A 27,080-nucleotide genomic window follows, 5' to 3' on the forward strand; every position below is an offset into this window, starting at 1 on the left:
ATTGGAAATAACTATTCTTCCCAACCACTGATCCAGTGATCAAAGTTTTTGGAAAGTTAAAGATTAAGGTATTTTTTTTATTTTAAAGCTGTTTTTTTTTTCTTTTTTTGCAAATGCTTTGGTATTGTTTACTTATTTAGTAATTTGAAGTTATTAATATTTTCATAATAATATTCACGGTACCAATTTTACTGCACAGTAAACTTTAACTTATTTTGAGTTTTTTGTTTGTTTCACAATTCAACTTTTAGTCAGTTTCAATCACTGTGTGATAAATCCTTTCAATCTGATAAATGTGCTTCGGGGCAGTTGTAACTCATTTATAGAAACTCTTTGTTTTGAACTATAAATAGACCCACATAATAGGATAATCCCTTACTAAGAACATGATTTACATTCATTCTTCACAATTAAGAGGCATCAAATCCTACAATTTCATTGGTCGAGAGCACTTTGCTATATTCTTCAACTGAGTAACGTTTAACATGAAGGACCAGAATTATATTCCTTTAGGCACATCCTCATTAAGTATTTTACAACTGTGTAAAGTTTAACATGAAGGACCAGGATTATATTCCTTTAGGTACATCCTCATTAAGTATTTTACAACAGTGTAAAGTTTAACATGAAGAACCAGGATTATATTCCTTTAGGCACATCCTCATTCAGTATTTTACAACAGTGTAAAGTTTAACATGAAGAACCAGGATTATATTCCTTTAGGCACATCCTCATTCAGTATTTTACAACTGTGTAACGTTTAACATGCAGGACCAGGATCACATTCCTTAAGCATATCCTCAGGTAGTATTCCACAATTGTGTAACTTTACAACAATACCTGTCAATCCATTCAGACAGAGAGACAGTGTGTTAACTAAATACCCCCTGACACTTTGTTTGCTGGGGGTATAAGCAGGGTGAATGATAACTGAATCCACTGTACTTTGTTCCTCTAACTTTTAACACATAAACTGTCAGTATAGTTTAGTATATAAGTTTATGAATACACCAATGGCTTTTTTTTAAGTGATATTTTGTGACCTAGACATCTAAAACTGACACTAAAATTCCATTTGATGTTATAACTTATCAGATAACTGTATCTTATTTGGCAATTTGATGTAAGGTGCAAAGTCTTTTGTTCCTTTAAGTGTGTAAAGACTGTGATGCAGAGGGAAAAAAAATTGACACCAACTGTTGATACAAATCACCAATATAGCATATGATCTCAATACTGTATAACTGAAAATTTTTGCGGAACAGTTTTTGTGATTTGGAAGCTAAATGTGTGCATTTTTTGCTGTGGATTCTAATTTTTACAATTTGTAAGAAACATTACAAAAATAAAAGAAGGAATCTGGACAGCTATATATATCCCTTTGATGTATTCCCTGTACAGGCTTTTATTCATATGCCACAACGACGAATGACAAAGAATAAAGATAGTACAATCTATCAACCAGAAATCGAAAATAATGACGCACATAGATCTATATAAGATAAGATAATAAAAGACTGACTTTATTTTAATACATAAAATGTCAAAACAGTTTAACAAAGCAAGAAAATTTCAATATAGTGAAAAGTCTATGTGATTAATTCAATCAATGTTCAGAAAATCACTGGATCTATATAATGAGAAATTCAAAGTAAGGTCTGCTGTTCTGGACATAATAATTGCAGATTTTAATTTTTGCAACCTGCTGTTTACAATGATATCATGAAATGTAGATTACCACAAAAATGTCCAGTTATACAGTATATATTGACTATTGCTATTTGATAGATACTTACAATATATAAAGACTGACATGAACAATGAAATGCCATATGGCATATACTATTTTCTATACAATAGAAAATAAAATGCTTCGCTGGGCGCAGCTTGATACGACCGCAGAGGTCGAACCCTGAACAGTTGGGGCAAGTATGGACACAACATTCAAGCTTGATACAGCTCTGAATTTGGATTGTGATTAAATATTTGACACAGCATAGGTTTCTGACACAGAAAGAATGTGGTCTAAGAACTTCAATTTTTTTAATTTACCTATTATGGTCCAATGTCCAAAATCAAAATACATGGTTAGATTCAGCATATCAAAGAACCCCATATATTCAATTTTTGTTGAAATCAAACAAAGTTTAATTTTGGACCCCAACTTGGACAAACTTGAAAACTGGTCCCATAATCAAAAATCTAAACACATGTTTAGATTCAGCATATCAAAGTACCCGAAGAATTCAATTTTTGTTAAAATCAAACAAAGTTTAATTTTGGACCCCAACTTGAAAACTGGTCCCATAATCAAAAATCTAAACACATGTTTAGATTTGGCATATCAAAGAACCCCAATAATTAAATTTTTGATGAAATCAAACAAAGTTTAAATTTGGACCCTTTTGACCTCAATATGAACCAATTTGATAGCGGGCCCACAAATAAAAAATCTAAATACATGGTAAGATTCAGCATATCAAAGAACCCCATATATTCAATTTTTGTTGAAATCAAACAAAGTTTAATTTTGGACCCCAATTTGGACCAACTTGAAAACTGGGCCAAAAATCTAAAATCTAAATACATGTTTAGATTCAGCATATCAAAGAACCCCAAGAATTCAATTTTTGTTAAAATCAAACAAAGTTTAATTTTGGACCCCAACTTGAAAACTGGTCCCATAATCAAAAATCTAAACACATGTTTAGATTCAGCATATCAAAGAACCCCAAGAATTCAATTTTTGTTAAAATCAAACTAAGTTTAATTTTGGACCCTTTGGACCTTAATGTAGACAAATTTAAAAAACGGGACCCAAAATTAAAAATCTAAAAACACGGTTAGATTTGGCATATCAAAGAACCCCAATAATTAAATTTTTGATGAAATCAAACAAAGTTTAAATTTGGACCCTTTTGACCTCAATATGAACCAATTTGATAGCGGGCCCACAAATAAAAAATCTAAATACATGGTAAGATTCAGCATATCAAAGAACCCCATATATTCAATTTTTGTTGAAATCAAACAAAGTTTAATTTTGGACCCCAATTTGGACCAACTTGAAAACTGGGCCAAAAATCTAAAATCTAAATACATGTTTAGATTCAGCATATCAAAGAACCCCAAGAATTCAATTTTTGTTAAAATCAAACAAAGTTTAATTTTGGACCCCAACTTGAAAACTGGTCCCATAATCAAAAATCTAAACATATGTTTAGATTCAGCATATCAAAGAACCCCAAGAATTCAATTTTTGTTAAAATCAAACTAAGTTTAATTTTGGACCCTTTGGACCTTAATGTAGACCAATTTAAAAAACGGGACCCAAAATTAAAAATCTAAATACACTGTTAGATTCGGCATATCAAAGAACCCCAATAATTCAATTTTTGATGAAATCAAACAAAGTTAAATTTTGGACCCTTTGGACCTCAATGTGGACCAATTTAAAAACGGGGCCCAAAATCCAAAAACTTAATACACGGTTAGATTCAGCATATTAAAGAACCCCAAGAATTCAAGAATAAAACCCCATTGAAATTGATCAAGAAATAAGCAATTTATACGAAGTATCTTCTTTTGCACAATACTGTGCAATAGAATATTTCTTGCTATTGCGCAATACTGTACAATTGACAATTTCTTGCTATTGCGCAATATTGTGCTATTGGATATTTCTTGCTATTGCGCAATACTGTGCAATTGAAGATTTCTTGCTATTGCGCAATACTGTGCAATTGAAGATTTCTTGCTATTGTGCAATACTGTGCAATTGAAAATTTCTTGCTATTGCACAATACTTATTATATAATAATTTACACATCCTGTTTGGTGTGTATCTCCTACCATATCATTATTATTTGCTTTTAAATATAAATCAGAAATAACCAACTTAAAATGGAAAATTTTAAAGGAAAAAAAAAAGGAAAAAAAGAAAAAAAAAAAATCCCCCCCCCAAATTTTTTGAACCCCCTTATGATTCATCACCCCCAAACTCAATCCCAGCCTTCCCTTTGTGGTATGGTACCTTGCAGTACAATTTCAGAGAGATCCATACACTTGAACACAAGTTATTGTCTGGAAACTAGAAAAATGCTTATTTTTGGCCCCTTTTTGGCCCCCAATTCCTAAACGTTTCAGGCAATTACCCCCAAATTCAATTCCAGCTTTCCCTTTGTGATATGGAACCTTGTAGTACAATTTCAGAAATATCCAAACACTTACACACAAGTTATTGTCATGAAACTATAAAAATGCTTGTTTTTTGCCCCTTTTTTTGCCCCTAATTCCTAAAATTTTGAGGCAATTACCCCCAAAATCAATTACAGCCTTCCCTTTGTGATATGGAACCTTGTGGTACAATGTCAGAGAGATCCATACACTTACACACAAGTTATTGTCTGAAAGTTACAAAAATGCTTATTTTTGGCCCCTTTTTGGCCCCTAATTCCTTAACTGTTGGTACCATAACCCCCAAAATCAATCCCAACCTTCCTTTTGTGGTATTGAACCTTATGGTGAAATTTCATGGAGATCCATTCACTTAAACTAAAGTTAGAGTGCGAAAACCAATGTGTCTTCGGACGACGCCGGACGACGCCGGACGACGACGACGACGCCAACGTCATACCAATATACGACCAAAAAATTTTTAATTTTTGCGGTCGTATAAAAAGAAGTATACCATAAAATATTTAATGACGTCACATCACATTCACACTGATTACTGATGAACAAATGATTTAATTATGTTTTCCCATGACTGTTAATGAATATATAATAATTTGGTCATCTTTTATGAACTAGTCACTTCCTGTTTGATTTGTACTGGTTTTTCAGGACAAGATTGTCTAAATAATTGAACACTAAGTTTGTATAATTCTTGGTCAATTGGCTGTGCTGGATAGGAATGAATATGGTCCATAGTCTGAAAAGAAAACTCAATTATTGAACAAATGAAAATTATCAAAAGTCTAAAAAATATAACTTTATTATTTTAAAAGAAATAAAGGATATCAATTGTTTTTGAAAAAAAAATATTAATTAGAATGAACCTTCAGTAGTCAAAGTGTATCAGTATTAGTATTTCTTTGGCTTCATTTGTGTAAAAGAACTTTACTACCAGACTTTATTTATGCTTTATAACTTGGATTTTTTTCTATTCTTATGAAGAAAAGGAGAGCATGTAAAATAATATTTTTTAATTGATTACAAACATATAATACAAATCTAAACAAGTTACCTTGTCAACTTTACACAGCTGACGTCTAATTTCAAGGTCTCGTCTTGCACATAAAGCTCGTCTAAATGGCCCTATATTGCGTAGTAAGTTCTTCCTTTGTAGGTTTTTACTTGTTATTGAGGAATGGAATACAGCAATGTCACTTTTAAATCTAAATTTATTGTCTGGTTTCACATCTTCTGTCTTTTCTTCAGTTGTAGCAACATCTGAAAGAAACCAATTCATGTCCATGATTGTAGTATTTCATATCTAGTTAATAATTTTATGGTACCAGTAAAGATGACTTCTATATATCTTCAGATGAAGTTTAACATTAAGTGAATGCAATGTTGTGCAAATAAGTAAACCCCCTCTCATTATCAGATACAGTTGAAAAAGTTCCGTCCTCAGTTGGTATAATAAGAATTTGTAAAGAGTTCCATGGAACCCTGTGTCTTGCGCCTATGATTGCAGCTGTCAGTGTAAAAGTGTTATGTTGACTGTAAAAGTGAGTCCATTTATCAGAAAAATAATTAAAATACAAAAAAAACTCAACTTTTTCTTTAGAAGCTATTACTTGATTTTGAAGATAAGCGTCTGTCCAAGTTTCAAAAAAATCCATGACAGTTCACAAATTTATCATGTAAAAACAAATATATTCCCAGACTGTCTGTAAATGTTAACTGCAAAAAACTAAGTCCATCTTTCAGTAAAATATTGAACTAGAGGCACTAAAGAGCCTGTGTCACTCACCTTGGTCTATGTGCATATTCAACAAAGGACACTCTCCAAAATTGAAGACGAGAATAGAATTTCTCTGTTTTATTGATCTTGTATTGCTAATCATTTAGTCTGTTTAGTTTCTCTCTATCTTCTTTAGTTTTTTGCTCAAAACACAAAAGAGGGTAAAATCACTCCTATAAAGAGCGACAGTCTACTTACTATATTGGCAAAATTTTACTTGTAAGTAGATCTTGACTTGCAGATAATTTTTGTGATTTAAAACGTCTATTTATCAAATTTTAATTTTTATCATTTAAGCCAAAACGCAAAAAAATGGTAAAATTGTCATTAAAGGGCAATAACTCCAATAAGGAGATGTCGGACTATTTCCTCCATATTGCCTTATTAATGATCTTGTCTTGCTGATCATTTTTGTCAATTTAAGTTTCTATCTGTCTATTACAATTTTTAAGATATAAGGCAAAAACGCATAAAATTGGTAAAAAAAATGAAATAAAAAATGGTAAAATTTGTCATTTAAGGGCAAAAATGCCTAAAAGAAGTCGTCTGACAGTTTTGACGTATATGAACAATTGGTAGAGCTCAACATTGAGAACATTTTTGCTCATGTCAGATTTTCTCTATTTATAACGGTTTTCAAAATAATAGACAAAACTTGCATTTTACCCCTATGTTCTATTTTTAGCCATGTCACCATCTTGATTGGCAGGTGGGGATTATCGGACACATTTTTTAAACTAGATACCCTAATGATGATTGTGGTCAAGTTTGGTTAAAAGTTTATGACGAAAGACCCCAAGTGATGAGAAAAGCTCACTTGGCCAAAAAAATGTTGAAGAACCTAGTACAAAATTGACCTAAATGTTTCTTCCTAAATCTTTGTGTCTGCCTACGACTGCCCTAGTACAAAGTTGACCTAAATGTTTCTTGCTGAATCTTTGTCTGCCTATGACTGCCCTAGTACAAAGTTGACATAAACGTTTCTTGCTGAATCTTTGTGTCTGCCTATGACTGCCCTAGTACAAAGTTGACCTAAATGTATCTTCCTGAATCTTTGTCTGCCTACTACTGCCCTAATAAAAAGTTGACCTAAATGTTTCTTCCTGAATCTTTGTCTGCCTATGACTGCCCTAGTACAAAGTGAACACATGTTAAACAGCAAGATCATCAAGTTTCTGTTTCTAAATCCAATAAATGTATTTGAAATTTTAAAATATAACTTGATTTGCTTACCTGTGCTATCTTCCTGCTTTATGCACTCATTTTGTATTTTATTGAAGAGTTCTTCTCCTGCATACTCTTTGGACACACCTATCTGGGCAAAAACATTACTAGCTTTGAATCTGTTCAGAGCGGAACCTGTGACTGGAGGTTTAGGTCTCACATCTTGTTGTAAGCTTGCCCAGTCAATATCTAGGGCATCTATACCTAAAAAATATCATTATATCATGAATTGTTTTCAGAGAACACTTGTTTCTGAATTTGTACAACACTGTTAGACTGTATTTAAAATGTCTTAAAGGAAAGGGCTAAGTGTAAACTTTTAGCAAGAATGTTGTATAGTGTCTTCCAATTTACAATCTATATTTGTGCTTGGTGAACCTGTATTATTAGGGTGCATTCAAATGTATGTATAAATATGAGGTAAATGATATATGGAGTGCATTTATTAGTCATTGACAAATCAACCCCAACATAATAATAGTATCAACATTAATCAAGAGGTCAACAATGCCCAAAACAATAAGTAAGTCTCTATACCATAAATCAATTCAAAATCTAGGACTAATTGTAAATAAAATAAACAGAAACCACCAAAGATTTGCTTTCAACACAGCCACTGAAGAAGTTTAAGATTTGGAATAGGTACATTAACATGTTTCAGGTTAAAAACAATTTCAGTACTAGATCATCTTTATTTTCATTCAAATCACTGGTATACTTATATGTGCATAAACTATGTACAAATAAAATGATCCATTGGCGCAGCTTGATACGAACCCTGAACAGTTGGGGCAAGTATGGACACAACATTCAAGCTTGATACAGCTCTGAATTTGGATTGTGATTAAATATTTGACACAGCATAGGTTTCTGACACAGAATGAATGTGGTCTAAGAACTTAAAATTTTTTAATTTACCTATTATGGTCCAATATCCAAAATCTAAATACATGGTTAGATTATTATTAGCATATCAAAGAATCCAAAGAATTCAATTTTTGATGAAATCAAACAAAGTTTAATTTTGGACCCTTTTGACCTCAATGTGGACCAATTTGATAACGGGGCCCAAAAATCAAAATACATGGTTAGATTCAGCATATCAAAGAACCCCATATATTCAATTTTTGTTGAAATCAAACAAAGTTTAATTTTGGACCCCAACTTGGACCAACTTGAAAACTGGGCCCATAATCAAAAATCTAAACACATGTTTAGATTCAGCATATCAAAGAACCCCAAGAATTCAATTTTTGTTAAAATCAGACTAAGTTTAATTTTGGACCCTTTGGACCTTAATGTAGACCAATTCAAATAAAATGCTCCGCTGGGGCGCAGCTTGATACGACCGCAGAGGTCGAACCCTGAACAGTTGGGGCAAGTATGGACACAACATTCAAGCTTGATACAGCACTGAATTTGGATTGTAATTAAATATTTGACACAGCATAGGTTTCTGACACAGAATGAAAGTGGTCTTAGAACTTAAAAATTTTCAATTTACCTATTCATACATGTGATGGACTGTGAAACTCAGATCAGGAGATTGGGAAATTTTGGTCAGGAGATTAGGACTCAGATCAGGAGGTTTTTAATCGACATAAATTTTGTTGTAAATGTAACCGTGTGCTGTAAAAATGGTCTTTTAAAGTGTGTTTTCTTCAACTTTCCATCCAATTTATTATGTTTATAGTACCCTTGTACTTATGAAGTTTCTCTATCTTTATATTCTACATGTTCAATCTAACATTGTTTTTTTCCAGTATGTTCTTTAAATTTTTTACTTCATATTCTATAAAACAATCATTGCAACCAGAACATTTGTTTAGCTATCTGCAAATAGTTTTTATTTTTTTTTTTTTCTCTTGCAAATAGTTTTTATTTGCAAACTCAGAAAATCATTTTATCTGTAAAATTAGGGTCATAGTTATTATATAAATTTCAATTTAAGCCTTGAAAGGAAGTATAGAATCCTCAAATAATTTTCAAATTATTATTTTTTTATTTGTCCTAAGACATTTAAAATCATTTAATAACCATCCTTTTATGATTATTTGTTCAATTTATATTTTATTTATATTCTTTTAAAAATTTTCATTATTAAAAGGAAAGTAACTTAAAACAGGATAAATCAAGGGAAGTAACCCAATAAATACACAGTTTTTGTTACACAACGGCAGTTAGCCTGAGGTAAAAATCGTTGATTACCTGTATGTTTGACACCCAAGCTGACAAGTGAAGCCATATAATTATGCATGTTAATTGATTTACAGGTAAAATATAACTTCAGGTAATGTCAGTTACACCAGATGCCTGAGATGATATGTTGGGCAGAAATTTTTCATTCATGAAAAATTTCATACACGGGATTTTTTCCTCTTCAACGGGAGGTCGGGAGGAGACCCCTGAAAACGGGATTATTGTACTCCCGTCGGGTGGTTCACATGTATGCCTATTCAAACCATATCATTATTATTTGCTTTTATATATAAATCAGAAATAACCAATTTAAAATGGAAAATGTTAAAGAAAAAAAAGGAAAAAAAAATCCCCCCCCCCCAATTTTTTGAACCCCCTTATGATTCATCACCCCCAAACTCAATCCCAGCTTTCCCTTTGTGGTATGGTACCTTGCAGTACAATTTCAGAGAGATTCATACACTTGAACACAAGTTATTGTCTGGAAACTAGAAAAATGCTTGTTTTTTGGCCCCTTTTTGGCCCCAAATTCCTAAACGTTTAGGGCAATTACCCCCAAACTCAATTCCAGCTTTCCCTTTGTGATATGGAACCTTGCAGTACAATTTCATAAAGATCCATACACTTACACACAAGTTATTGTCCTGAAACTAGAAAAATGCATGTTTTTTTTGCCCTTTTATGGCCCCTAATTACTAAAATTTTGAGGGAAAACCCCCAAAATCAATCCCAGCCTTCCCTTTGTGATATGGAACCTTGTAGTACAATTTCATAAAGATCCATACACTTACAAACAAGTTATTGTCATGAAACTAGAAAAATGCTTGTTTTTTGCCCCTTTTTGGCCCCTAATTCCTAAAATTTGGAGGAAATTACCCCAAAAATCAATCCCAGTATTCCCTTTGCGATATGGAACCTTGTAGTACAATTTCATAAAGATCCATACACTTACAAACAAGATATTGTCATGAAACTAGAAAAATGCTTGTTTTTTGCCCCTTTTTGGCCCCTAATTCCTAAAATTTGGAGGCAATTACCCCCAAAATCAATCCCAGCATTCCCTTTGTGATATGGAACCTTGTGGTACAATGTCAGAGAGATCCATACACTTACACACAAGTTATGTCTGGAAGTTACAAAAATGCTTATTTTTGGCCCCTTTTGGCCCCTAATTCCTTAACTGTTAGTACCATAACCCCCAAAATCAATCCCCACCTTCCTTTTGTGGTATTGAACCTTATAGTAAAATTTCATTGAGATCCATTCACTTAAACTGAAGTTAGAGTGCGAAAACTAATGTGTATTCGGACGACGACGCCGGACGACGACGACGCCGGACGACGACGACGACGACGACGACGACGACGACGACGACGACGCCAACGTCATACCAATATACGACCACAAAAAATTTTTTGCGGTCGTATAAAAATGGGACCCAAAATTAAAAATTTAAATACACGGTTAGATTTTGGCATATCAAAGAACCCCAATAATTCAATTGTTGATGAAATAAAACAAAGTTTAATTTTGGACCCTTTTGACCTCAATATGAACCAATTTGATAGCGGGGCCCACAAATAAAAAATCTAAATACATGGTTAGATTCAGCATATCAAAGAACCCCATATATTCAATTTTTGTTGAAATCAAACAAAAGTTTAATTTTGGACCCCAATTTGGACCAACTTGAAAACTGGGCCCAAAATCAAAAATCTAAATACATGTTTAGATTCAGCATATCAAAGAACCCCATATATTCAATTTTTGTTAAAATCAAACTAAGTTTAATTTTGGACCCTTTGGACCTTAATGTAGACCAATTTGAAAACTGGACCCAAAATTAAAAATCTAAATACACGGTTAGATTTGGCATATCAAAGAACCCGTATATTCAATTTTTGATGAAATAAAACAAAGTTTAATTTTGGACCCCAATTTGGACCAACTTGAAAACTGGGCCCGAAATCAAAAATCTCAATACATGTTTAGATTCAGCATATCAAAGAACCCCATGTATTCAATTTTTGATGAAATAAAACTAAGTTTAATTTTGGACCCTTTGGACCTTAATGTAGACCAATTTGAAAACTGGACCTAAAATTAAAAATCTAAATACACGGTCAGATTTGGCATAACAAATATATAAATGTGGTCAAAGATTTTACAAATCTAATGCGCCATACTGTGCAATTAGATTACTTCTTGAAATTTTTCAATATTTGAAATTTGAAAAAAAAAACAATATTTGAAGAATAATTCTTTTTAATTTCTGAAATCTGAAATGAAAAAAAATTGACCCCCCACAATATCTTTTTACCCCCCCCCCCCCCCTTTTCCCTTTTTCCCCCAAAAAATTCTTTCCCTCAAGGTATGGTCATAATCTCAATTCAAATTTCCAATGGAATTTGCAACCATAATTACCCATTTAAATTTACCATAGTGCTAACTTAATCTATTTTATAATAGAATTTAAAATATGGTGTCAAATCTTTCATATGGATTTTTTTGTAAAAAAAAAAGATGCAACATTTGCAGATATTTTTACTGGTCTTCCTTTATAAATATGCATTTCTTTAAACATAATTTAAAGGCAGTGTAAGGGAAGTAATCAAAACGTTGTATGTGGATTACCTCCCTTACACTGTTTTAAATTGTCTTAATTGTTCATTAACCATTACTTTATACACAAATTTAAAGCAGTGTAAGGGAATTAATTCAAATGATGCATTTGATTTATCTCCCTTACACTGCTTTAAATTATGTTTTGTACTAAAGTATTTGTCCATATAAAAATGCTTGTTTTTTGCCCCTTTTTTGGCCCCTAATTCCTAAAATTTTGAGGCAATTACCCCCAAAATCAATCCCAGCATTCCCTTTATGATATGGAACCTTGTGGTACAATGTCAGAGAGATCCATACACTAACACACACGTTATGTCTGGAAGTTACAAAAATGCTTATTTTTGGCCCCTTTTTGGCCCCTAATTCCTTAACTGTTGGTACCATAACCCCCAAAATCAATCCCAACCTTCCTTTTGTGGTATTGAACCTTATGTTAAAATTTCATAGAGATCCATTCACTTAAACTAAAGTTAGAGTGCGAAAACCAATGTGTCTTCGGACGACAACGACGAAGACGCCAACGTCATACCAATATATGATCGCAAAAATGTTTTTGCGGTCGTATAAAAAATATTCATATCAATGGATCATTTATATGCTACTATTGGTATAGACAACTTTGCATTAAATGACCATGTTCAGGTTTATGCTACTAGATTTAGGTTAAGATTCCACACATAGAGTGTGGCCATAAGTATTTGTCATTTGGGATTTTTCACTAAATGTGTCCATGGGACACAAATGATGCCTCCGCTTGCATACAATGTTATAAAGGGGCATAACTGGAGAACTGTAAAAGTGATGCCGCCCAAATTCCAACTTAGGCCGTACAGTTGCCAATAATTGCTTACATCCACTTCATTTGAACTTTGGTTGATAGTTGTCTCATTGACAATCATACCACATCTCCTTATTTTTATATTAATCTGTATTTTGTTGTTATAAGCATTGTGTATAAGTGTCATAACATTTGGTTGAGGCAAACTGAAGTTAGAGAACGGAAACCAATTTTGGGACGTATGTACATGACTAAATAAACAAATATTTTTTAGAAAATTCTGCGTCTTTCTACACTTCATTTGTAAAAATCCTATCGGAAATGCCTTCAAAATATTTTTTTTTTAAAATGTGTTTTTATATGAAATATATAGAAGAAAAAAAATGTAGGTGACAAATACTTTTGGCCATGTACTGTAGATATGTGCTTGTTTAGGCTACAGTAGGGATCAAATATTTTACGAGGATGACTCTGTATAAATGTACAAGCTAAGTGGTTTAACCTGCAAGTTTTTGTGTGTAAGGTGTCACTTTTTATACATTTAAACTACTTTATAAAGGAACTGGATTGCAAATGTTTTAAACCACTGATTCTAAGGAAGTAATTGACAAAACTATCACATACAATTGATTCATTTAGATAGCTTTAACCCCTAGTGGTATTCACGATTGTAAAGCCAAATCTGATGCCAAAAGCCCCAACACCAAATTCCCTTAATCATGACTCTAACTTACTATGCTTCTTTTCATGATCTGCCTCAAATTCTTCATCACTGGAAATTGAGCTTAAAGATAAGTCGTCTTCTGATTCTGAAATTACAAAACAAAGCAATTTATGCTAACAAGAGAGTAAATGGGCTGCTTTACTGATTATGTTTGAATTTTATGTTGATAGCCTTTAAGAAAGAGGTCTTACTATAGGTATAAAAGAAACTTAACATGAGCAATGATCAATTATGATAAGTTTATAAGAAACTGACCTAATCATGAAGACGTAATGTTGATCAATGAACCATGGAAATCAGGTCATGTAAACCTATTACCCTCATCATAGGCATAACAAAACATAAGTTGATTATGTCTCACCTAATGTTTTTTAAAAGTAAGCTTCACTCATTGTGTATTTTAAGGTCAGGGTGTGATGCCCACCCAGAAAATGTATTGTTTTCCTTATCAAATTGAACCTCTGTCAAATCATGTGTATTTATAGAGGGGACATCAATTTTGGACTAAGAAACCAATCTTTCCATCTAGGGAAGGGACTCGTAAAATAAGTTTGGCCAGACATAGAAGCAATTTTAAACTTCAAATACATTTTCCTTCTCAAAGTGCCTTCATAGGGGAATGTGTATGTTTAGATAAAATAGCTCTAACACAATATATGACCCTTAAATATTATATTAAACAATGTCCAGCATAATAAAGATTTACCATTAAACCCTTTTGTGCTATTATGGGGGCAATAAGGTACTAATCCAATGCTTTTACTGTTTTCATTATTAATCTTCTTGTCAATACAAATTTCTGATCAGTAACAACACCATACTAAAAAGATCAGATTTGTTTTTCTTTCTCTGAATTGTGTTTGTTTTGTCCCCTTCACCCCTACCTCCAAAGTCTGTGACTTACCTCCACCAGATTCATCTTTAACTTCAGATTTTATTTCTTCTGTTTTGACATCTATCTTACTGCTGGTTGGTTCTTCTCTTGGTCCTCTGCTGTCAGATTCTTCTCTTGGTCCTCTGCTGTCAGATTCAGACCTGGGTCTACAATGGACATTGAATTTTACATAAAATGTCAATTAATTCTGATATGAATATGTGAACTATATAAGAACATTTCAATCTAGAGGTATTGTGAGAAAATTTCACAAAATAATACCCTACATCCTTGCAAATTCCATGCTTTGGTAAGGAAAACCTAAAAAATAATTGAGATCAAAAACAAAATAAGAGGTACACAAAAGCATTGTATGGTTAAGATCATGAACAAGTTTCAATAAATTGTAATAATATTAGTTACATAGTATGGTAGTGACCTAATACGATATATATGGGGTCAGTAAATTCCATAAGCCACGCCTACTAACCCCATATGAAATATACACAGTCTCCACGCAGTCACTTTTAACCAATGATATTCCTAGAATGTATAGGAGGAAAGATAAAGGGTGTTATAGTTGTGGATACAAAAAAAAAGTTAATACCAAATAGTAATGGAAGCACCAAAAATTAATAGGAACACAAAACAAAATAGGTGCACAATTGCATTATATGGATAATATTGCAATATATTGAAATAAGGTGTTTAGGAGGAGTTACAGATACAAAATGGGTATCCCTAAATGTGTACTAAAGTGTGCAGATATGACCAAGTCAATTTTATTCCAAAGTAAACCCCAAATATCATTCAGATGAAATAAATAAGAAATAACGTTATGTGATTAAGATTCTGTGAAAGTTTCACATAATTCTGTCAAGGTGTTCAGGAGCAGTTGTGGATACAAAAGTGGGACAGAAGGACGAACAAACAGATGGACAAACATCACTATCTACTGCCAATTTATAAATGTGCATGAATATACTTATATGGTCACAGTCCATCTAGACCATATGTACACACAGACCTTACACATTTTTAGTCTAATATCAGATTTATTATATTATTTGAATATTATGATATGAAACTTAAAGTTAGATGCATAGAAATAAAAAGTTGGGAAAGATATTTGCTTCCTCAGGAAACAAAAACTTGTTCACACTATGTAGTAAAACTTTTTTAGGAATTGACCAAAGACTTTAAAATTGGTATTTGCTGCTTCTCTGCTAAGCACGCAGCATTAAGGTGTAATACCACCAAATCATAGTACGTCACATCCGGTTGCATACGAAAATAGGTCGAAAAAAAATATTCCCTTGAATTTGACAGTTGTAGGTAATTGATCCTACATTTCATTGCAGTAAAACATTTCTGAGTCATAAACATATATCTTGGGTATTTCAAAGCACCATTATTTCTTTATTTGGGGTTTCTATAGAATATTTTGGAAACTTGAGGTTACATGGTTACTAAAGCTTGTACACTGGTTAAAAAGGGGGGAAAATTTGATTGGTTAACTTCCAGTGATGGTTATTTTCTTATATGCAATGAAATGTTATGTGAAATTTTTTCTATAGTACTGGACAGGATAAAACTTTACTCATGCCAAGTATTTCTTTATTTGAAACAAAGATAAATTCTGCACAATTTTTTGAAAAGTGCAAATTTAACAAAGACTAATAGGGGAAAATCAATGGTGGTATTACACCTAATATGGGAAGCTGTACATGCACCTTTGACCTTGTGAGTACTCTCATGTGTTAAAATTTCTTGCTATTTAAGTGAAATATTACAAATAATGAAATATTCTGAGTGGATTGAGTCTCTAAAATACATTTTATGAGAAAATTTTCTTGAAATAGGACTTTACCATGAATATTAGATGACAGAACAAGCCATACTTAGAGTCTTGGGGAGCTTTTTCTCCTTATTTCTTATATTCTGCTATACTAGGAAATTTTTCCTAAGAAATACTTTAATAAATATATAGTTTTAAGTAAATGAAATTATTTTTAAAGTAGTAACAACAAATTATTCACCAAAAGAGAAGTTTTTTATGTCCCTCTCTGGAACGCGGCGTAAATTTAAGTTTTACGCAAGGACTTATTGAAACCTCCTTGGAGACAGTAAACTTTTATACGGATAGTTCAAGCAGCTTGAATACTTCAATTAATCATTTATAATAACATTTCTATCATAAATGAGTGAAAGTTACCCCAAAATTTTTATTTATTGGCCTAAAAAGTAGAAATTTTGAGGAAATGAGAGGTATAAATGGACCAAAAGAGACTTTATAAGGAAGAATAAGAGGTCCATTAGTAGTATTTATCATCCTAAAGTCATCTTTTGTATCATATTCAACTGTTTGTAGGCAGATGAGATAAATATTTAATCATTTATTGGTCCACACTATATTCTATCATGATGCGGCTTGGTTTGAATTTTTCGAAGAAATTTTGCTCGAATCGCTGTAGATGTCGTCTTACATTATACTAGATTTTTCTCAAACTATTGAACTGATTATGACAAAACTTGACAGGAATGCTTGAAATAACCAGTATTACAAAGGAAAAAAGTCACATTCAGTTTATTCAACAAAAAAGTCTTCTTTAGGTGTAATACCACCAAATCATAGTACGTCACATCCGGTTGCATACGAAAATAGGTCGAAAAAAAATATTCCCTTGAATTTGACAGTTGTAGGTAATTGATCCTACATTTCATTGCAGTAAAACATTTCTGAGTCATAAACATATATCTTGGGTATTTCAAAGCACCATTATTTCTTTATTTGGGGTTTCTATAGAATATTTTGGAAACTTGAGGTTACATGGTTACTAAAGCTTGTACACTGGTTAAAAAGGGGGGAAAATTTGATTGGTTAACTTCCAGTGATGGTTATTTTCTTATATGCAATGAAATGTTATGTGAAATTTTTTCTATAGTACTGGACAGGATAAAACTTTACTCATGCCAAGTATTTCTTTATTTGAAACAAAGATAAATTCTGCACAATTTTTTGAAAAGTGCAAATTTAACAAAGACTAATAGGGGAAAATCAATGGTGGTATTACACCTTAAGGAGTAAGAGCAAGGACTGGTCTGCTCAGAATCAGAATAATGTTTCTGGGTAAGGTGACATGTCTTACTGCGGACTGTTACCCTGCACGTTAAAATCATCATCATTATAATTATAGTTTGTTGTGGCTATAGTTATCTCCCTTTTGTTTCTTTAAATGTTTTCATGAATTATCATTTTGCTGAGCTCTATTCTTAAAAAACTTTCTTTACATAAGTCAGTGAACTCAAAAACTTATTGTAGCATAAACATGATGATAGAAATATATTACATAATAAAATTACCTGGTTTGTTCTTTCTCTCTATCCCTTTCTCTTCCTCTGTCACGTTCCCTGTCTCTGTCACTATCCCCTCTACTTCTTCTTTCCCTCTCTCCACTTCTCTGTGGACTTCTTGACCTCGACCTTCTATCTCTGTACCTGCTGCCATCTGACCTACGGCCTTTGCTGTCATGGTGACTGTGTTTGCTACCATAACTACTACGGCTCCTACTCCTTCTGCGTCTACCTCCCTCACGATAAACATGCTCAGGGATAGCAGATCCAGTCTATAATTTACAACAATGATAATGTTTTACCAAAGTTCTTTTATTCATGATATGACAAACTGAAGAAATTTAGTCATCCTACATTTATTTCCGACATATTGGTAGATAATATAGATGAGGTGTATTTGAATATGTATATAGTTTATGAATACCCTGTTCAAATAGTAACCTATTTAATACGAAAGGATCAGCAGTCTGGCTGAAACCTCTGATTTAGAAAAAAAAATTCATAACAAATCATTAAACTCAACATTTTAGTTAAAACATAGACAATAAGTAACATTGAACAACATTTTTTCAAAAGTTATTGATGTCTAACAACTAATAAAAAACATCAATGGCCACCAGATGGAAGTTAATGACTTAAAACTAAAGTTAACAAACCTGCTGAGGTTCTCCCTGTTTAAGGATAACATCTGCAGAATCATCTGAAAAACTACTATATCTTCCACCTTCTTCATCAACACTTCCTCTCAACTTTCTTACTGTAAAACAATAACTTAAACAGTAAAAAACATGACATACAAATATTTTTGGTGCAGAAAACCGAGTTCATGAAACAGACATAGGACAGACAGAATGCAGACCTTTGCTAGTCTTACAGAAAGTTTGGTTGTCCTACATTTTTGAAAAATTGTAAAAATATTATGCTTGGAATCTTGAAAATCTGAAAATTTAATAAAAAAAATAAATATGTCGTATAAGTCCTGTTTATCATACAGAGTCATTTTCCTTGCCTTAAACCATTGGCAAACAAACTGGGTACTGTGCCATTGGATTTACCTTAACTGGTTCCAAAATTAAAGATGAGGAATATTACATGTTAAACTAGAAACCAGTGTCTTATGATTTTATCAACTACCTAATGTTGCAACAATATAACCACTACTACTCTTTTAGTCAGTATGTAAAAGTCACAAAATTGGACCAGTGCAAAATTAAATCAAAGCACTGTAAGCGCTGTAGGCAGTTAACCAAAAACCAAGGCAAACATAATTATGAAAACTGTGGCTATGTTGCTTCATTTTTTTTAAGATTTAAAAGAACAAACATTAAACATTCATATATTGTGCATTTATGTTCATTTAATGAATTAATTATTAAGGCAAATAATTCATATTTTATCAAGGTTTTCAAAAGCAACGCATATATCAAGTATATTTTTAATGGTCATGTGTCTGCAGTGGTACAAGTTCGAAATGATTGCAGTTGTTCTAGTTGATAGTTAACGTTGGTATTAGTTGACTGTTAGTAGTTCAAGTTGACTTAGTACGAGCTTGTAATAGTATGCATGGACTTGCTTCCCTGGAAAGAAAACTGAGTTTGTGTTCTACAGTGCAAAAGTTATGAGACACAAATCAGACAAATGTTTACTACTACGGGGATCAAAGGTGAGGTCTGACTGACCTGCCCATAGTAAATGTAAATGACCCCCGCCTTCACCCCAAGTCCATGATGTCTAAGTTTGGAATAAAATGACAGGTGATTATAATAAAGTTGGTCAAACACTCTTGGGCTTGAAAGATATGTTTTCTTTAAAATGAGCCATATTAAAATGAAATTTTTTATAGAACCAGAAATTATTCAAAATATAATTAAGGTAAATTCTTTAAACCTGCTCATTTTTTGCATCAATAAAATTTTATAATAAACAAGAAATAATTGTAACAGAATGCTGTTACGAAGTCTCCCAAACAAAGCTGCCATAATTATTCATTCCCATGGTCGCCTGACATTGGGCAAAGTCTAGTACACATTGATTAGGTCTAGTAAAGTGATATGCATATGTGATGCCTATGAGATTGACCTTGTATGTCATTCAAATCTGTTTGAAATGACGAACAGGAATGAATATGGTTTAGGAGTTGGTATCTCAAACTTTTACAAGTTCTTAAAACACACACAAGAGGGGATGGGGTGACCTTAGAGACTAACCCTATGTTTCATTTGATTTTTTATGTTGTCCCATACATGAATATATATATGGTTTAGGGGTGGGGATCTCGTCCGTTATCAAGTTTTCAAACAGGAGGGGGTGGGGTGACCCCAGTGACTTCCCCTATTTTTCATTTGATTTGTTATATTGCCAAATACATGAGTATATATGGTTTAGGGGTGGGGATCTCATCTGTTTCCAAGTTATCAAACAGGAGGGGGTAGGGTGAACCTTAGGACTCTCCCTATATTTCATTTGATAAGTTCTGCTGTCCCATACATGAATATATATGGTTTAATTAAGAGGTCGGGATCTCGACTGTTTCCAAGTTCTCAAACAGGAGGGGTCGGGTGACTGCAGGGACTCCCCTATATTTCATTTGATTTGTTATATAGTCCCATACATGAGTATATATTGTTTCGGGGTGAGGATCTCGACCGTTTCCAAGTTCTCAAACAGGATGGTTTACAGTGACCATAGGAGCTGCCCCTATATTTCATTTGATTTGTTATATTGTCCCATACATGAATATATATGGTTTAGGGTGGGGATCTCGACCGTTTTCAAATTCTCAAACAGGAAGGGGTAGAGTGGCCCCAAGCACTCAACCTATATTTCATATGATTTGTTATATTGTCCCATACATCAATATATATGGTTAAGGGGTGGATCTCGACCGTTTCCAAGTTCTCAAACAGGAGGGGTGGGGTGACCCCCAAGGACTCCCCCTATATTTCATTTCATTTGTTATATTGTCACATACATGAATATGTATGGTTTATGGGATCATTATTTTTTTGTATGCTCCAATGAACAAATTATGTCTTTAAGAGAAAGATATATACCTACATATTACACACAAAATCCTTCCCAATTGAAACTTACTGGTCTATTATCACACTGTAACGTGCCACTGCTAACAAAAGTGTGCATGTTTCTAAGACATATTGAAAAAATATTTTCATAATACAAAGCATGTTACAATAACTTCATATCCACGTTGCAATTAAGAATTTTGCAAACAAATCAACCAACTATGGTTTATTTCAATTTTATTGTATGATATCACTTATTTATTTGTTGTGTGTCTTGCTTGTAAATGTATAAGTATATATGTAATTGTTAATGTATAATTGTTATCCTCTTGTAGCACCATACGTGTGCTTAAGTTTAAATAAATTGTCTTGTCTTGTCTTGTCTTGGGATCTTGACCGTTTCCAAATTCTCAAACAGGAGGGGTGGGGTGACCGCAGGGACTCCCTCTATATTTCATTTGATTTATTATATTGTCCCATACATGAATATATTTGGTTATGGGGTGGGGATCTCGACCATTTCAAAGTTCCAAAACAGGAGGGTTGGGGTGACCCCAGGGACTCCCCTGTATTTCATTTGATTAGTTATATTGTCCCATACATGAATATATATGGTTTAGGGGTGGGGATCTCGACTGTTTCCAAGTTCTCAAACAGGAGGGGTGGAGTAACCCTAGGGACTTCCCCCTATATTTCATTTGATTAGTTATATAGTCCCATACATGAATATATATGGTTTAGGGGTGGGGATCTCATCCGTTTCAAAGTTATCAAACAGGAGGGGGTAGAGTGACCCAAAGGATTCCACCTATATATCATATGAATTGCTTACATTCAGGTATCATATAATCTAGTTGCACTATTTGCGAAAACAAAGTAAGAAACTTCCAGCTACATTTTGTATGTTAACTGACCCTTCAAAATTGAGAAAAAAATTGCAGTAATATGTTTATACTTTAAAAGCATCTTACATGCATTATCAACATTTATCACTGATAAAGAAGATTTATACTGTCACCAGGAACATATATATTGTTAGATATACTGTTCCCAGCTGTCACATTGTATTGGATTTTGACATTAAAATTTGTCAAAAAGTAATTTTGAGTTTCTGTATCAAATATTTTTTGCTTTTTCTTTCTTTTACATATATCTTTTGGTTTCCATTTCTAGTGTTTATATTTATTTACCATGCATAGATGTATTTTGTCACCTGCCTGAAATTTTATTTGTAGTTGATCTCCAAAACCCGGAATTACCCTTATCCGCTTCCGGAATCGGACCCGATATTGTAATTGTCTACACGGCATCCATTGTTTTTCAATGTTGTTTTTGTCAGTCAGATACTATTTTACTCGAATTTACACATTACTTGTAGGCGATTATCTGCATAAAGCTAGCGGTTGAACAAAATGAACATCGCTGTCATGAATATTAAAGATGAAAATACGTTTTGAGATCGTTTATTTAGAGACTTTGGTAAAAAGGTTTGCAAAGTTATTTTTAATTTTCTTTCAAGTGAAAGGTCCGTCGGGCGTAGCTAGTAACCAAGTCGAGAGTCCGATTGCAAAAGTGGAAGGTCGCGGACCTCGGACCACCGCTAATTTGAACCCCTGCCTCCAAATTGAAAAGATACGAAAATTTCGTCTTCTAATTTGAAATTGCCGCCAACAGCATGAACAGTGGAACTTATTAATAGACTACTGACGTAGTTGTAACACGTATTGACGACAAACAATATTCCTACGACTTTTGCCATTTGGGAAATCTAAACTACTTGTCTTTAAAGATTTTCGGCGATTAAATATTTCATACAATTGTTCTTTGACATCTTTGCCAAAAGCACAGGGGATAATAAACTACATAAGGATTCCTAATGTGCTCTACTTCCTATGTGCAACTTCAAAACTTTTGGGTGGTTCGACGATCATTTAAGGTTTTTTCTGGTCATATTTTTGTAATCCAGAATTAAAAGTATGAAAAAACTATTCAATTAGTTATAAATAACATTATATCCAGCTAGATAATAACAATGGCACGTATTTCAGCATTTATTGGATAGAACACAAATCTAGGGTGCTCGCATAAGGCAGCTTAACTGCCTAAAAATGCCTACCTGATGACATTTTTGTGGTCAGGACTAACAATTCCAATAATTTTTGCAAAGTCTAGCAGAAAACTATTGATTGGTTGACGGAATGTATAATAAATATTGGATCAAGAACTTTACAATAGTGACAGTAAAAAATAAAGAAGCTTCTGTATTAAAAAGAAAATGCTGAAAATACACAGACAGGCTCACGCCTCCATTATAATATAAAAAAGACAGAATAGGTCCAACATTATTAATACAGACATGTGCACAGATAGAGAACATAAAAAATTAGTTCAAATTCCAATAAAATCCATGTATTCATTGGTAATTATCCTTACCCCTATCTCTCTCCTCAGTCCTCCTCCTCTTGAATTCCTCCTCTCCTGAAGTTGATCTTGATCTTTTCTTCTTCTTTTGCTCTTTTACCTCTTCTACTGGAACATGTGGGACAGGCTAAAAAAATAAAGTTGAAATACTTTAAAACTTCAACTACACATTCAGCTTGAGGAATGATAATTGAACAAAATGGGAAAGAGGATAATCTCATGAGAAAGTGAATTAATCTATCTCAAAAAACAAACAAAAAACAATATGAAACCTACAAGAAGAAACTAAAACAAAAAAACAATATGAAACATACAAGAACTTAAACAAAATTTCTGAAGCATGTTTTAAAACAAACATACAGAAGTCATTGACTTGATAACTACATCAGTTTTACACATTTGATAATTTTTTATTAAATTATTTAAATGTATAAAAGGGACAAATGTCAACAGGGTGATAAATAATCATTCAAAAATAAAAGCTAAGTCCATTTTATTTTAATTTTTTGTGCACAATGAAACATAATTTTTCATAGAAGGTCTCAGTATCATCATTCATCTCAAGTTTAAAGAACATTTGATCCATTGAAATTTGCAGTTGGTGGCCATGTGCTTTGTCCAACAATCATCACAAAATAAGGATTTTTGGTTCGAATTTGCCATGTATGTGAATAGGACTAGATGAATATGTGAAAAGTTAAAAGAAAACAGATGACCTATGCTAAATGAGGGAAATAGCTCACACTGGCCCTTTATGTCAAGTGATCTACCAAACAAAACATTCAATGTCATTATTGAATGGCCTTGTTGATCAACCATTTAACACTAAGTAATACATACACTAGTTTCCTTCTGTTTCCTTTCTGGTCTCCTTTCAGAACCATGTGACTTTTCACTCATATTATCTTTCTCTAATTCCATACTCCTTGATTTTGACTTTTCATTATTAACCTCTGGTTCCTCTTTGACCTTTACCCTTTCAATAGTACCTACGCTATGTCTGCTTTTTACTGATACAGCAGGAGAAGAATCTCTGGCTCGTTTAGACGTGGGCGACGGAGATAATGATTTACTCCTATCTTCACTTAAGATTCTTTTCCTAAAATTAAAATAAAATCTATAACAGATAGTTTTACAACATAATTCTATTTCAATAATATATATAATAAATAAATTGTCTCTCATAAATGGCAAATTTGTTACCAAAGATTTATAAAAATATAGATTCAACATCGAATTCTACAAATTTGATAAAAATGGATAAAAATTAAAAGAATATAATTAACATTCAATTAAAATTATATGTAAAATTATTGTTGTACTTTTAACAGCTAGTTTATTTTTTTTAAGTATAAAGAATTATTTAGTCATCAGAAGGAGAAGTTGATTACACAAAATATGTACCCATTTTCCTGCCCACCCAACATCACCATACAATAAGCTGGTTTTGAACTCCATCCAACTGGCTAAAAGGCAAATTTCTTTAATATAAATTTTTACCTGGTTTCTTTTTTCTCTTCATTTCCTACTGGCTCTTCTGGTTCTTTTTTAATTTCTTCTTCTTTAATAATTGGTTCCTTTTTAATTTCCGATTTTATTTTTTCTTTGGCTAGCTTATCCTCAAGTTTCTTTTGTTTTGCCTTCAATTTTTCTTCTTTTCTTGCTTTCTTTTCAGCTTTTGTTCTCTTTTTCTTCTCCTTTTCATTTTTCTTTAAATCCCCTTTTTCTTTTTCCTTTTTACCATCTTTGTCCTCTGTTTCCTTCACTTTTTCAACTTTTTCTTTTTCTTTGATATCTATAACCTTTTCTGTGATTTCTTTCTTTTCTTTTTCTCTTTCTATAGATTCTTTTTTATCTTGGCGATCAAAATCTCTAGGTTCAGATATTTTCCTGTCTTTCCTTGGACCTTCTTTGTCTAAATCCCTCCCACGATCAGCAGAAAATTCACGCCTTTTAAAAGACTCTGACTCTCTACGATCAGGTTTGTCCATACTTCCCTCCCTTGGATCAGGTCTGTGAATATCAGCAAACCTATCTCTTTGATCTCTTGATCGATCACGGTTGTCATTTCTTCTGTCTGATCGATCATACCTACAACAAACATTTATGATCTTTGTACAGAATGAATCATTAATTAAAAATTTATAGTTCTGCTTTTTGATTGAATGATTGATTGTTGGTAGTTTAATGTCAGCTAGCAGTTGCTCTGTTGCACCAAAAGTTAATTCCTATCAAAACAGTATGCCTAAAAATTCATTGTTAAAAAAAGTTAGTGAAATTTCTTTAAATTTTAAATGAGCACTTTGTGACATATGTCATGTATACAACAAAATCCTTTTATTTTATCACATACTAGCAAAATAAAAGCGGCTCCTTTCCTTTGAAAAAAAATAAACAAATCATGACTGAACATTTTTGATAGTTTCATTTAAGATCGCCAAAACCGAAGCATTTGAATGACTTATGTTTGTTAAGTATGTATAGACATATAACAAAGATTGATGGAGCATGCAATGAAGGGTGACCACACCATATATATCATACCATATCACATCCATGTTTTACTACATGCTCAATTGAAAGCAATGAAGAGCCAGCTTTTACAGCTTATCTATTTGAGTGTGTACTTAAGTGTTCCTTTTTCAGGAAACACATAAATTCTATTTTAGGCTAATCATAGACACAAACTGGCCATACAAGTGTTTTAGTTTACCATGTGTAATCTGTTCAATTACTTGAATGGCTATTATTAAAACAACTGTTTCTCTTTCAAAAATAGTATGCAAAGATAATATTGATTTCATGGTTTAAGTAGCAAAATAAAAAGGATTTCACTGTGTTTTTTCTGTACACACTCAAATATATATGCTGTAACCTACCGATTACTAAACATTCCATAGAAGGAGAATTTTTGACATTCAACAGAATGATTTGATTTGGGGGAATATACATAATATCTTGCTTACCACCAGCCATAGCTGTCAATAATAAACAGAAAACAAACTGACTATTTCCTACAAATATTCTTTGGTTGATATTCTTTCGTCAAATATTTTTCAACTGATAGATATATGTTCTACATATAATCCTCATGCAATTACAGTGAAAACAGATACACATCAAGTCTTGTTAATATTAGGGTAAAATCATTAAAGTATCAGTCCTGTTGGAATACAATCATGCAATTTAAAAAAAAAGTAATTCTCTTGACAAATCCTATATAATTTTCAATTTTGTTATTTGACGAAGTATTTCGTACACATCATGAAATCAGAAATGGTTATATCTCATAATGTCTGTTTATGGCAGAACATTTAATTCTAGGTTACAATGAAATTAATTTTAGATCATGCAGTTATCTCCATAATACAAAGAATTATAGTGCATTCTATATATAATGTATTTTTTTTTAAGTACATGTTAAAGTAGAAATTATAGGCATCTATTAATATAACTTTTCACTCTGAACAAAAAATAAAAAATCATTATTTGTAGGCTTTCCTTCAATAAATCACCTTTTGCATGATTTTTAGATGGAGTTGTCCTTTAAAAGAAGATATAACTTATTTGATAATTACAATATTAAAACATATTAATGTAAATACAGGTATAATCTTTGTTTGAATGTGGCATTTATAAAAATCATACATTTTCATTTTGACATTTTGAAGATAATTCTATCAGGACAAAACACCAAATTTATACTAATACTGATGTGCCAGTTCACAAATATCTGATATTAAGGCTTGGTTATAGGATTGGAAGATCATTTTTAAATCTCCTTCCTTTAAAAATGAAAATGATTGTGTATGTCAAAAAAAATATGGATCTAATAACAACTGCCAAATATTTGTGTAGGCAAATCTAAACAGGTAAACCTGAATTTA

The 27,080-nt window shown here is 32.4% G+C and overlaps 1 protein-coding gene and 1 long non-coding RNA gene across 6 annotated transcripts in view; both read right to left on the reverse strand.

The window, feature by feature from the left end:
* Window positions 1-4,687: 4,687 nt before the first annotated feature.
* The window catches only part of LOC127737601 (zinc finger CCCH domain-containing protein 13-like), a 46,127-nt gene continuing 23,734 nt past the window's right edge, over window positions 4,688-27,080 (reverse strand). For 4 of the 5 annotated variants that reach the window (XM_052248436.1, XM_052248435.1, XM_052248437.1 and 1 more), the window contains 11 exons: window positions 26,160-26,171; window positions 24,694-25,284; window positions 24,034-24,292; window positions 23,206-23,320; window positions 18,406-18,506; window positions 17,759-18,021; window positions 14,426-14,562; window positions 13,532-13,606; window positions 7,205-7,399; window positions 5,249-5,454; window positions 4,688-4,933 (listed from right to left, as the gene is read on the reverse strand). In XM_052248436.1, the coding sequence (XP_052104396.1) occupies window positions 4,802-4,933; window positions 5,249-5,454; window positions 7,205-7,399; window positions 13,532-13,606; window positions 14,426-14,562; window positions 17,759-18,021; window positions 18,406-18,506; window positions 23,206-23,320; window positions 24,034-24,292; window positions 24,694-25,284; window positions 26,160-26,171 (2,086 nt within the window). In that variant the 3' untranslated portion in view covers window positions 4,688-4,801. The remainder of the gene's footprint in view (window positions 4,934-5,248; window positions 5,455-7,204; window positions 7,400-13,531; window positions 13,607-14,425; window positions 14,563-17,758; window positions 18,022-18,405; window positions 18,507-23,205; window positions 23,321-24,033; window positions 24,293-24,693; window positions 25,285-26,159; window positions 26,172-27,080) is intronic. The other variant, XM_052248438.1, reaches the window with a different exon arrangement.
* LOC127737617 (uncharacterized) lies at window positions 9,039-10,824 on the reverse strand. The gene is made up of 2 exons (XR_007999714.1): window positions 10,311-10,824; window positions 9,039-10,149 (listed from the first exon to the last, which is right to left on the reverse strand). It is a non-coding gene; the product is annotated as an uncharacterized LOC127737617 (long non-coding RNA).

This window comes from Mytilus californianus, unplaced genomic scaffold, assembly GCF_021869535.1.
Source record: "Mytilus californianus isolate M0D057914Y unplaced genomic scaffold, xbMytCali1.0.p SCAF_4, whole genome shotgun sequence".
In the NCBI taxonomy this organism is placed as follows: domain Eukaryota; kingdom Metazoa; phylum Mollusca; class Bivalvia; order Mytilida; family Mytilidae; genus Mytilus; species Mytilus californianus.